Genomic DNA, 13,332 nt, shown 5'->3' with positions numbered 1-13,332 from the left:
GACAACTGTCTCTTATATTTTATTTCCTGGCGAGAACCTGTAGATAAAGGACGAGGTCATTCTACAACATCCTAGATCCGTAGTGTGCTTGACGTTGGAAACAATTTAAATAAAATATGAGGTTAGGTGACAATATTGCAGTTTACAGTGCTGCGGTCTTAAAGTTGCAGGCTTTGTGCATTTATCCAGTGCTGTTGTCCCAGTAACCAGAAGACACGTCCAACTGTCCCCAGCGATGTCCCACCCCGATCGTATCTGCGCCATGTGCACGACACACACTTTCATTACAACACGTGTACGCCTTTCGACATCATTACATAATAATAACCACTAACGGTATTACCGACACAGCAAACATTTCAGATCAAGTTTCAGATACGTTTTATTGAAACTGAATGAATGAAAACAAATGAATATAGTTAAATTTGCAGATAATTTAATTTTAACATACAAAATGTATGATCAAAGATCTTAACACTGTACATTCAGTACCAAAGTTTTTAAGATTGTATATATAACTAATTATCACACCGCTGTGTTGCAACCGTAGTCGTCGACGTAATTTATGTCTCCTCTTCATGGGAGTCCTGAATATCTCTGTCCCTATGGCCTAACTCTCTGTCCCTAAGACCCATCTCTCCTCTCTGAAGACCCAACTCTCCTCTCTGAAGACCCAGATCTCCTCTTTGAAGACCCAGATCTCCTCTCTGAAGACCCAACTCTCCTCTCTGAAGACCCAAATCTCCTCTCTGAAGACCCAGATCTCCTCTCTGAAGATTGTCTCCGTCTGTGGAGACGTAACTGTCCCTCACTGAAGACCCAATGCTCCCTCCCTGATGTCTTATTAAATGGTGCCCCCTAAAGGTAAATATACAGCTTTACTGAAAACAATAAACCTCTCCATGTGCACTGTACATGAAAATAAATAGAATATACAAATAAATAAACAGTTGTAAACTATACACTATATTTTTATGTTCTTGTTGTTAAAGCTGAAAGTGACCAGGGCTCATGGGGTCGTCCAGAGATGCCAGATCGTGGAACAGCAGAGCAAACGAAGGCCTGTCCTCAGGTTTCTGTTAAACACAGGACACAGGACACAGGACACAGGACACTCGTGTCACACTCATGACATAATCATTTCACCACAGCCACAACATCTGCACACCTTGTATAAATATACATAAACATACACATAAACAAAAGCTGTACCATTGGCTGGTTGATGCCATTCACATGCTAACCATATGACAGTACTGTAAACATGGGCTGTCCTGTCAGAGCCATTTTCATAGTATTTATTGTTCAATTTTCCTCACCCACCTCTTTCCAACACCACTGCATCAGTTGGTAAACCGTTTCTGGACAGAGACGAGGCTTCAACAACCTCTGGCCTGCGTTCAGGGACTCTACCACCTCCATGTTGGAACGATACTCGTAGGGCAGTTTGCCTTCACTGTACACCTCCCACATCAAGACACCTGAGCCAGGGAAGACCAGCAAAAACCAGGGAAGACCAGGGAAGACCAGGGAAGAGAGCAGTCAACAGAAGGCCAAGCGCATGGCAGGAAAGATGCAGGACGTTCTTTTGTTTGACGTGTACAACACGTGATGGCATGGTGGGTGAAGACTCACCATATGACCACACATCTGACTTGCTGCTGAACTTGCTGAACTTAATCACCTCTGGAGATGACCACTTCACGGGGAATTTGGTGGTGAAGCTCCTGTACTGGTCATCAAGCACATACCTGTAAAATTGAGCACAGGTGTTCAAATAGGAGATAGCAAACAATGGCATTTGTCCAGGAGAGTTGATGTGGATAAAACATCAAACTTAACTTCCTTACCTTGTCATCCCAAAATCGGAGACCTTCACTACGAGATCTTTTGAAACCAGACAGTTTCTTGCAGCCTATAAGGCGGGACAGTTTTTGAACAAATTACTTCCTAATTCCTGTATTACTCTCTATGTCATTACAAAGAGTTTCCATTAAAAACAAATGATTTACCAGGTCTCTGTGAATAAAATTCGAGCTCTCCAAGTAAGCCATTGCCTCGCTAATATCCAGGCACATCCCTAGCAAGGTCTTCTGGGAAAGTTGGCCTCTCTGGGAGCGCAGGAAGTCGGTCAGGCATCCGTTCTCCAGGAACTCAGTCACCAGACATATTGGAGAACGCTGGGTGCACACACCATACAGCTGCACCAACTTTGGATGGGAGAGTTTCCTGGGACATGTTGCATAGGAAAACAAAGTGAACTACTAGCAATCTGAAGGATTCACCTGTGCTGCAGGTGACGTGTCCACCTTAATCAGGAACTGAAGGTTCAGCTGAATTCTTAAGGCTGAAATATACGGCACTCTTAGCTGTAAATGTGCTGTAAACAAACAAACAAACGGATACATAGAGTTGAAGTAAACCAAGAAGATGTCACGTACGTCATGATTTCTGCCTCCTCCTTAAACTCTTCTTCTGACATGGCATCTTCACGGATGGTTTTTATGGCAACGGCCTGACCTTGCCAGAGACCTTTAAACACCAGGCCGAACTGCCCACTCCCCAGCTCCTCACCCTGGGTTATCTCCTCAGCATTCAGCTCCCACCTCTCTGGAAGGTGGAGAGGGAGGTTATGAGAGCAGCATGGTAGCACGCCATATTGACTACAGGTTAAAAGCATCCAATAACCACATCACTGCTGTTTATGTCTGTAGTGAGGTACACATCACTGCTGTTTATGTCTGTAGTGAGGTATACATCACTGCTGTTTATGTCTGTGAGCTACACATCACTGCTGTGTATGTCTGTAGTGAGGTACACATCACTGCTGTTTATGTCTGTAGTGAGCTACACATCACTACTGTTTATGTCTGTAGTGAGCTACACATCACTGCTGTTTATGTCTGTAGTGAGCTACACATCACTGCTGTTTATGTCTGTAGTGAGCTACACATCACTGCTGTTTATGTCTGTAGTGAGGTACACATCACTGCTGTTTATGTCTGTAGTGAGGTATACATCACTGCTGTTTATGTCTGTGAGCTACACATCACTGCTGTGTATGTCTGTAGTGAGGTACACATCACTGCTGTTTATGTCTGCAGTGAGCTACACATCACTACTGTTTATGTCTGTAGTGAGCTACACATCACTGCTGTGTATGTCTGTAGTGAGGTACACATCACTGCTGTTTATGTCTGCAGTGAGCTACACATCACTACTGTTTATGTCTGTAGTGAGCTACACATCACTGCTGTTTATGTCTGTAGTGAGCTACACATCACTGCTGTTTATGTCTGTAGTGAGCTACACATCACTGCTGTTTATGTCTGTAGTGAGGTACACATCACTGCTGTTTATGTCTGTAGTGAGGTACACATCACTGCTGTTTATGTCTGTAGTGAGCTACACATCACTGCTGTTTATGTCTGTAGTGAGCTACACATCACTGCTGTTTATGTCTGTAGTGAGCTACACATCACTGCTGTTTATGTCTGTAGTGAGCTACACATCACTGCTGTTTATGTCTGTAGTGAGGTACACATCACTGCTGACCTGATGTAAGCTCCTTCATCCTGGGACCGTTCCCTGTGTCCAGGGAGACACAGTACCTCAGCCTGGTAATCAGACCTGCCATGGGAACAGTAACCAGAGCAACACACGTGCATGCACTCCAATCATCTCTGGTTCAAACACAATGTCATCAATATAAATAAAACCATCTTCCCCAGTCTCCGCCTCAGTGTGGGCGGGGCTTTAGCACAATGCTGTTCCCAACACTCTCCCAACACCATGTGTATTTGATCAAGACTATAAAACACTTCCATCACTTGCTCTGAATAAAGGTGAGGGAGAGAGTACTGGAGAGGATCGCACCGTGTTTACCAGCAAACCCAGAAGTGCTTGGCCGCCATACCTGCTGCGTTGTGCTGGTGATAATGGATGAGTTCTGGAATACTGGGGAACAGGTATTTTTCAGCCAGGTAAAACAAGGACTTTTCTGTCTCTCTGATCAAATAATGCTTGATCCTGGGATTTTTCTCCCCATTCGATCTGCATGAGAGTAATATTCCTCTAAAGAATCACATCATCAACATTCTAGCTCAGAGTCTCAGAGCAAAGTGTGAAACACAGTTCTTCTCAACATTAAACACACGAGGACATATCCATTAGAGTGTCATGAACTTTACCCTGGGGCTTTGGTAAATACGGACACCGTGTAGACACCTGCTTGTCGAGAGTCACGCACCATGAAAGCCCCCTCCTTGTCCTAAATAACAATATATATGACAGAGATTACATTCAAAACTGCTTTGATTAAAAACAGCCCTGCTTTGATGAAATACAGCCCTGTCTATAAAAATGTAAAAATGTAAATGTGCCTTATTTGTTAATTGTGATTTTTTTCACCACAATTGAAATTTGTCCTCTGCTTTTTACCCATCTGTGCAGTTAGAACACACACACATACACACACACACACACACACACACACACACACACACACACACACACACACACACACACACACACACACACACACACTAGTGATTTCTAGGGGGCTGTGGTGCACATGTGCCCACAGCGGTGGGCAGCCCTAGCCCGGCATCCGGGGAGCAGGTGGGGTTAGGTGCCTTGCTCAAGGGCACCTCAGTCATGGCCTCAGATCTGGGAATTGAACCCACGACCCTCCGGTCACAAGTTTTGTATCACCAGACCACGACTGCCCCAGTAGTCTATAGTAGAGTAATTTCCATGTTAATATTTGTACATTTTTCATTTTGTTGTTTTATGTCATGTAATATGTTGTTCTCTTGATACGTTTTTCAGAGATTAATTAAGGATTACATTTAAACAGCCAATACAGCTGTGACAGGAAGCTTCTTCGCCACACTGGTTTGCGTGTTCTGGCTATGTTTGAACTTTGCATGCACGCCCTGCAGTTGCAACCAGTGCACCGTGCAGAAACCCAGACAAGCTCTTCCCACTTCTGACAAATTTACCCACATTGCACTGCAAAGCCCCAAACTGTGAAAATGTGCACGGGAGGCATGTGCACTATTACCATTATGTAGTTTCATTTGACAGCCAAAATGAAAACTTTAACTGAACTTTAATTACAAATGAAACCGTGGTGATTACCTCTTTCATTAGCAATGCCTCAGCCTCTGCGCGGGCTATATCCTTGTTATACCATCTGTGGGAAGAACAAGCATAACTGCCTAATTAAGTGTGATTTAGTTTTAAGTAACTGTGATTTAGTCAGGCTGTGATCAAAAGACGTATGAAAGGCACTAAGAAAGAAAACTTTTGTTCCTAATGAATATTTAACGCATCTCCATGTAGTTTTGCATACGTAATTCATTACAAAAGTAAACACACAAAGGTTAAACATTAAGACTCAGACTTACTCATAATCTTCAATGCTTTTGAATGATTTGAACGAATCCTTTGAATGTTTCTCTGTAATGTACAAAAAAGGCACAGTTCCAATATTTCTGGACAGAGAGAGAGAGAGAGAGAGAGAGAGAGAGAGAGAGAGAGAGAGAGAGAAAGAGAGAGAGAGAGTTTTGATGAGTTGCAGCTAAAGAGATATGGAGTACATTACTGTACATCACCACTACAGATACAGATATATTTAACTCAGCTTTGATATCATCTTGAGGTCTGATACATATAGACTTCACAACCAGCTCCTCTAAAGTCTCTGTGGGGTCTGTGAATTATTGGTTAAGCACAAGCCTGTAAAAATAAACTGTAAATAAAGCCCCACCAACTGAATCCCACTTACAATGCCTAGAATACTTTCCAGGTACTGCTGCTAATTAAATGATTAATACAGATGGTTAATACAGAGGTAACATGCAGTGACAACACCGAATAAGATGAAATTATTTGTTGATTAATGCTTTCAACACAGTTGGCCAACACACCATCTATGACTGAACACACATCACCTTAAATTGTCTGGCCTGTGTTAGTATCTCCGATGGTACCAGGGGCGTATCTACAATTACAAGTTCCAGAATTCCAGTGACACAACACTGCTCACTGCTTAATAGAGACGACATAAGAAAATTCTCAGAATAAACATACATAGTCACATAGTGATTCTCAAAGTCTTACTTGACAAATACGCTTTACCAAACATTCCTAGCCAAGCACAAACACCCACCAAAACACTTATGCTAGCTCATTTGGGAATACCTTATGCTTTTCAATAAAATTTCCAAAATGCAAGAATACATACGGATATCATAGATATCATGTCTGTGAATCCATTAACCTTCTGCACTGTAATGCTTTTTGGAGAAAAAAAGTTGCAATGTGAACAATTAATATTATGTTTACAGGCCTAAATGAAACCAAAACTAAACATATTTGTAACAGGTTGCAGAACTGATTCTGTCATGACTTGTGGATATTAGATTGGGTCACTGTAATTCACTCTTTTAGCGCTGCTGTCATTAATAGCACTAAATATATTTCTGCAGCAGACAAGTCAAATCAACAGCCAAACCAGTGAAACCTCCAGACAATATCAGAAAACCAAGAACAATATCATTAAAACGGGTGACTCTCACACCTTGAATCCACATTTATTTACGTTCAATATGGCCCTTAAGTCAAAGTCTCTTTTTATTATCATGAACTTTTTACAAAAGAGACTAAATCCAGAAGAAATTGAGCAAATTACATTAACAAATCTAGAATTAAACAGAAAGTGATCTAGAGCTTCCACCACATTACATTACTTTTAAAGTCAAAGCAGCTTCTAAATTGAGATGGGGTGTCTCACACTTCCTGATATTTTCTGTTTACTACACTACATGGCGTAAACACAAAGCTGACCCCAACTGACCCACGACCATGTGTGTCTCACGTTACCTACGAGACGCAGATAGAAACATGGAATAGAGCAGCTGGATATTTTTTTGTAGAGCAGTTACAGATTTGGCCATGTGTTTGACGCCCCTCCACCCAAACGTACTGCAGAACTAAGACCTTTGGTTGAGAGCGTGTTTGGAAAGATGTGATTGTTTCAAAGCTGGTGCTAGTACAAACTAGCCATCTTTCATTCAGATCTTCTACCAACAATTCAGAGCATTAAAACATTTTTTAATTGGCATTACATATAATTGCTTCTCTTTATTAATAAATACAATTCATTAATTAATAACAAATTAAAAATAATAAAATTGAACCAGCCAGTATTCTCTAGCCAGCCAAAATTCTCTATTTTTACTTCTGACAGAACTACGCTTCTCTCTTGCTAAGAGTTAGCTAGTGAGCACATCTTGTGTGTCTGTATCCTACCGGCGCTCCATTTTCATTGGCTACACGTTCAGACTAGAGTCGGTGACCAGTGATATACACACTAGATCTACAATATTACATCCAGAGTCAGGTCGACAAAATCTAACGTCTGATACACTGCACACTGTTCTATTTCCTCTCCCGCGGTCTCCTCCAACTGACCACAGACTAGACTAGACGCCATTACAGGGCCCAACAACAGTGCCACTCGGGTAGTGAAATCCTGATTTAAGTGAAGTTTTGGGTTTTATCAGGGAGGGGTATTATCAGGGAGGGGGTATTATCAGGGAGCAGTATTATCAGGGAGCAGTATTATCAGGGAGGGGGTATTATCAGGGAGGGTTATTATCAGGGAGGGTATTATCAGGGAGGGGGTATTATCAGGGAGCAGTATTATCAGGGAGGAGTATTATCAGGGAGGGGGTATTATCAGGAGGGGTATTATCAGGGAGGGGGTATTATCAGGGAGGGGTATTATCAGGGAGGGGGTATAATCAGGGAGGGGTATTATCAGGGAGCAGTATTATCAGGGAGGGGTATTATCAGGGAGGGGGTATTATCAGGGAGGGGTATTATCAGTATCAGGGAGGGTTATTATCAGGGAGGGTATTATCAGGGAGGGGGTATTATCAGGGAGCAGTATTATCAGGGAGGAGTATTATCAGGGAGGGGGTATTATCAGGAGGGGTATTATCAGGGAGGGGGTATTATCAGGGAGGGGTATTATCAGGGAGGGGGTATAATCAGGGAGGGGTATTATCAGGGAGCAGTATTATCAGGGAGGGGTATTATCAGTATCAGGGAGGGGTATTATCAGGGAGGGGTATTATCAGGGAGGAGTATTATCAGGGAGGGGTATTATCAGGGAGCAGTATTATCAGGGAGGGGTATTATCAGGGAGGGGTATTATCAGGGAGAGGTATTATCAGGGAGGGGTATTATCAGGGAGGGGTATTATCAGTATCAGGGAGGGGTATTATCAGGGAGAGGTATTATCAGGGAGGAGTATTATCAGGGAGGGGTATTATCAGGGAGGGGTATTATCAGTATCAGGGAGGGGTATTATCAGGGAGGGGTATTATCAGGGAGGAGTATTATCAGGGAGGGGTATTATCAGGGAGCAGTATTATCAGGGAGGGGTATTATCAGGGAGGGGGTATTATCAGTATCAGGGAGGGGGTATTATCAGTATCAGGGAGGAGTATTATCAGGGAGGGGTATTATCAGGGAGGGGTATTATCAGTATCAGGGAGGGGTATTATCAGGGAGGTGTATTATCAGGGAGGAGTATTATCAGGGAGGGGTATTATCAGGGAGCAGTATTATCAGGGAGGGGTATTATCAGGGAGCAGTATTATCAGGGAGGGGTATTATCAGGGAGGGGGTATTATCAGTATCAGGGAGGGGGTATTATCAGTATCAGGGAGGGGTATTATCAGGGAGGGGGTATTATCAGGGAGGGGTATTATCAGGGAGCAGTATTATCAGGGAGGGGTATTATCAGGGAAGGGTATTATCAGGGAGGGGTATTAACAGGGAGGGGTATTATCAGGGAGCGGTATTATCAGGGAGGGGGTATTATCAGGGAGGGGGTATTATCAGTATCAGGGAGGGGTATTATCAGGGAGGGGTATTATCAGGGAGCGGTATTATCAGGGAGGGGGTATTATCAGGGAGGGTATTATCAGGGAGGGGGTATTATCAGTATCAGGGAGGGGTATTATCAGGGAGGGGGTATTATCAGGGAGGGGGTATTATCAGGGAGCAGTATTATCAGGGAGGAGTATTATCAGGGAGGGGGTATTATCAGGGAGGGGTATTGTCATGGAGGGGTATTACCAGGGAGGGGGTATTATCAGGGAGCGGTATTATCAGGGAGGGGGTATTATCAGGGAGGGGTATTATCAGGGAGCGGTATTATCAGGGAGGGGTATTATCAGGGAGGGGCTATTATCAGTATCAGGGAGGGGTATTATCAGGGAGGGGTATTATCAGTATCAGGGAGGGGCTATTATCAGTATCAGGGAGGGGTATTATCAGTATCAGGGAGGGGTATTATCAGGGAGGGGGTATTATCAGGGAGGGTATTATCAGGGAGGGGGTATTATCAGTATCAGGGAGGGGTATTATCAGGGAGGGGGTATTATCAGGGAGGGGGTATTATCGGGGAGGGGTATTATCAGGGAGGGGGTATTATCAGGGAGGGTATTATCAGGGAGGGGGTATTATCAGTATCAGGGAGGGGGTATTATCAGTATCAGGGAGGGGTATTATCAGTATCAGGGAGGGGTATTATCAGGGAGGGGTATTATCAGGGAGGAGTATTATCAGGGAGGGGTATTATCAGGGAGCAGTATTATCAGGGAGGGGTATTATCAGGGAGGGGGTATTATCAGTATCAGGGAGGGGGTATTATCAGTATCAGGGAGGGGTATTATCAGGGAGGGGGTATTATCAGGGAGGGGTATTATCAGGGAGCAGTATTATCAGGGAGGGGTATTATCAGGGAAGGGTATTATCAGGGAGGGGTATTAACAGGGAGGGGTATTATCAGGGAGGGGTATTATCAGGGAGCGGTATTATCAGGGAGGGGGTATTATCAGGGAGGGGGTATTATCAGTATCAGGGAGGGGTATTATCAGGGAGGGGTATTATCAGGGAGCGGTATTATCAGGGAGGGGGTATTATCAGGGAGGGTATTATCAGGGAGGGGGTATTATCAGTATCAGGGAGGGGTATTATCAGGGAGGGGGTATTATCAGGGAGGGGGTATTATCAGGGAGCAGTATTATCAGGGAGGAGTATTATCAGGGAGGGGTATTATCAGGGAGGGGTATTATCAGGGAGCGGTATTATCAGGGAGGGGGTATTATCAGGGAGGGTATTATCAGGGAGGGGGTATTATCAGTATCAGGGAGGGGTATTATCAGGGAGGGGGTATTATCAGGGAGGGGGTATTATCAGGGAGCAGTATTATCAGGGAGGAGTATTATCAGGGAGGGGGTATTATCAGGGAGGGGTATTGTCATGGAGGGGTATTACCAGGGAGGGGGTATTATCAGGGAGCGGTATTATCAGGGAGGGGGTATTATCAGGGAGGGGTATTATCAGGGAGCGGTATTATCAGGGAGGGGTATTATCAGGGAGGGGCTATTATCAGTATCAGGGAGGGGTATTATCAGGGAGGGGTATTATCAGTATCAGGGAGGGGCTATTATCAGTATCAGGGAGGGGTATTATCAGGGAGGGGTATTATCAGTATCAGGGAGGGGTATTATCAGGGAGGGGGTATTATCAGGGAGGGTATTATCAGGGAGGGGGTATTATCAGTATCAGGGAGGGGTATTATCAGGGAGGGGGTATTATCAGGGAGGGGGTATTATCGGGGAGGGGTATTATCAGGGAGGGGGTATTATCAGGGAGGGTATTATCAGGGAGGGGGTATTATCAGTATCAGGGAGGGGTATTATCAGGGAGGGGGTATTATCAGGGAGGGGTATTATCAGGGAGGGGGTATTATCAGTATCACCCTTTCCCCTCTGCCACCTGTTCTGGATATTCTAAATATTCAGCTCAAGGTTACTTTGGTGTTTTTATTATTATTAGGATTATGACTATTATTATTATTATTGTACAGTGGAGATCTTACAAATACATGTGCAAACTAAAACACCCAAGTGTCCACTTTTCCTTGCTAGTAGCCAATCAGAAACATGATATTGCAATGTGATATAACAGTGCATTCTTTATGTTGAATCACAGAAATATGTTGAGCTGAGTTCCTGGTAGGCAAAAACATATATTAATATAGTTTTTTTTCAAATATATTACCTTTTCCATATTTTCTCACTCATTTCATGAAAAAGATTTTAGGATTGTTTGATTTTCATGAGAAATCATAACTAATTACAGTATGTATTTGCTTAATATGCTCAAACAATAGCATGTCTGCCAACTGCCAAACCTACTGTAAATAACCAGACGTCTGACGTTAAGTCTGTGTCTGATGTCTAATTTGGTATGCTGTCCTAGGTGCACAGGTAGCGGCTCTGCTGGGGTTTTGGCGCAGGTAAATGCCATGTGGCTCTGCGTTCATATTGAGGGCAAAGTTCATATGAAAGAATGAAGTCACTGCACATGGATATTTACCCGTCTCTGTCCTTGACTCTCCACCAGTTGGGCTCTGAACTGTCAATCACAACGTACTCTTCATCCTTGTGCAGTGGAATGTCTGTATCTTCTTGAGGAACGAAGTTCTTCAGAGCCACCACAATCCTGTCCTCTGACGTGCTGACCCGACGCTGCAGGACAGACACACAAACAAACTCCACCACTATGTCCAGGAACGCAGAGAGGCACAACTGTGTTCACATGTGTCGGAACAGGAAAACGTAAACTGAATTACATAGTAAACATATACGCATATTAAAGGGAAAGTAACTGGTTTGTTTGGTGTGTTCACTAACCTGTGGGTCTGGTGTTGGAGGGAGAGGCTTTTTAGACGCTGTGGAAAGAAACACACCATCTCAGGACAGCAGGTTTTCTATCTCCATCACCAAGCCTTGACCACATCCATATATATATATGAGTGTATATGCTTAAAGATGCAGAAACCATCAGAGTGAAGACTTACCACACTCACTGGGGAAGTATTCACTGCAGCCAGCCGACTGCTTCTGTGGCCGGTCACAACATCTCCATCTACCATCTCCCCAGAAATCAGGGTGGTAGTACAGAGATACTTCGTTGTGTTTTGTTACTTTATGAGATAATAAAATAAGAGATGTTATGTTCTATTCGGTGCAAGAAAGTTAAACCATACAGAAGAATGAAATAACTATATGATTGTCATAAAACTGATAGCATACATATGTCTCCACAAAGTGTTTTTGTTATTGTTTATTACAAAACTCACCTTCTTTAAGTGCTCTCACCCACTTTAACCGACAATCATTGTCTGGTGCAAACACATAAAGATAGTAGCTGTCATAGACAACCTGTGAAGAAAATAAAAGTTATGCTGTTTATTTATTTATTTATTCATTTGTTTTTTAGAACCCCTTTTATACAACTAGAATAAATTTCACAGGATTCATGGTTCCCAGGAATGACAGATGTTTGTCATGCTACAGTTTCAACCAAGACCTCAAGCTCAGGATTACAGTACTCTCACCTGGAAAGGATACTTGAATTCACAGGGTATGGGGACGTTACTGCGCACTACCTCCACACATGTGATGTCGGACAGTTTGATGCAGCCCTTCTCAATGGGCTTTTTCTAAAGATAAAACATCCATTATTCTATTCTGCCCAACACATGCATTTACATGCAGTCATATGCTGACTGGGAAAAGGTTGAGATTAGATTATCTATGCCACTATGTTATGTTTTACTGATGTTCATAACTAGAAACGTTATTTAACTTGTATATAAAACGTATAAAAATCGCTTTGGTAGGTGTCATTTTTTTCAGTGGTACATTTCTGTTGTTAAAACATCTGAATATTCTTACCCCAGGGCGACGTTCAGAATACGTCAACTCCTCAGTGTTTAACACAAAATACCGTTCCTTATAATTGCAAGGCGAAGTCCGTCGTTTTTGCTGAGATTTCTTATATAAAGTAGCTTTAAGAATAACCCGTGGGTACATGTTAGACTGCAGGTCGTGGCGCTGCGCTGCAGATGTAGTGATGCTGCGTTAGTGCGTGAGGAGGGCTGACACCCTGGTGTGTGTGTGTGTGTGTGTGTGTGTGTGTGTGTGTGTGTGTGTGTGTGTGTGTGTGTGTGTGTACAGGTTTCCGGAGAGGATATGGATAACCACTTCCTGACACACAGGCCCATTTCACACACGCTCCACGTTTAATTGCACCTTCTTGAAATAAAACTTTTGCACTAACGTTAATGATATTACTAGTTCATATTATTTTAACTTCTGCCGAACGGTAAATATAAGAATTGTCATTTTGATGAAGCAGCCCATTAAGAAACAATCCCAAACAAAATGTGTGTTTTTA

The 13,332-nt window shown here is 43.1% G+C and overlaps 1 protein-coding gene across 1 annotated transcript; it reads right to left on the bottom strand.

The window, feature by feature from the left end:
* Positions 1 to 364: 364 nt before the first annotated feature.
* Positions 365 to 13,039, bottom strand: itk (IL2 inducible T cell kinase). The gene is made up of 17 exons (XM_077020928.1): positions 12,831 to 13,039; positions 12,491 to 12,595; positions 12,233 to 12,314; positions 11,951 to 12,076; positions 11,784 to 11,821; positions 11,467 to 11,618; positions 5,412 to 5,498; positions 5,143 to 5,197; positions 4,191 to 4,270; positions 3,917 to 4,053; positions 3,556 to 3,630; positions 2,442 to 2,610; positions 2,013 to 2,229; positions 1,851 to 1,915; positions 1,636 to 1,751; positions 1,324 to 1,481; positions 365 to 1,076 (listed from the first exon to the last, which is right to left on the bottom strand). Exons 1-17 carry the CDS (start codon positions 12,966 to 12,968, stop codon positions 987 to 989), a joined length of 1,890 nt encoding a protein of 629 aa, XP_076877043.1. The 5' UTR covers positions 12,969 to 13,039; the 3' UTR covers positions 365 to 986.
* Positions 13,040 to 13,332: the final 293 nt, after the last annotated feature.

Source organism: Brachyhypopomus gauderio, chromosome 11 (genome assembly GCF_052324685.1).
Source record: "Brachyhypopomus gauderio isolate BG-103 chromosome 11, BGAUD_0.2, whole genome shotgun sequence".
NCBI lineage: Eukaryota > Metazoa > Chordata > Actinopteri > Gymnotiformes > Hypopomidae > Brachyhypopomus > Brachyhypopomus gauderio.
This window is presented reverse-complemented; position numbering and strand designations above follow the sequence as displayed.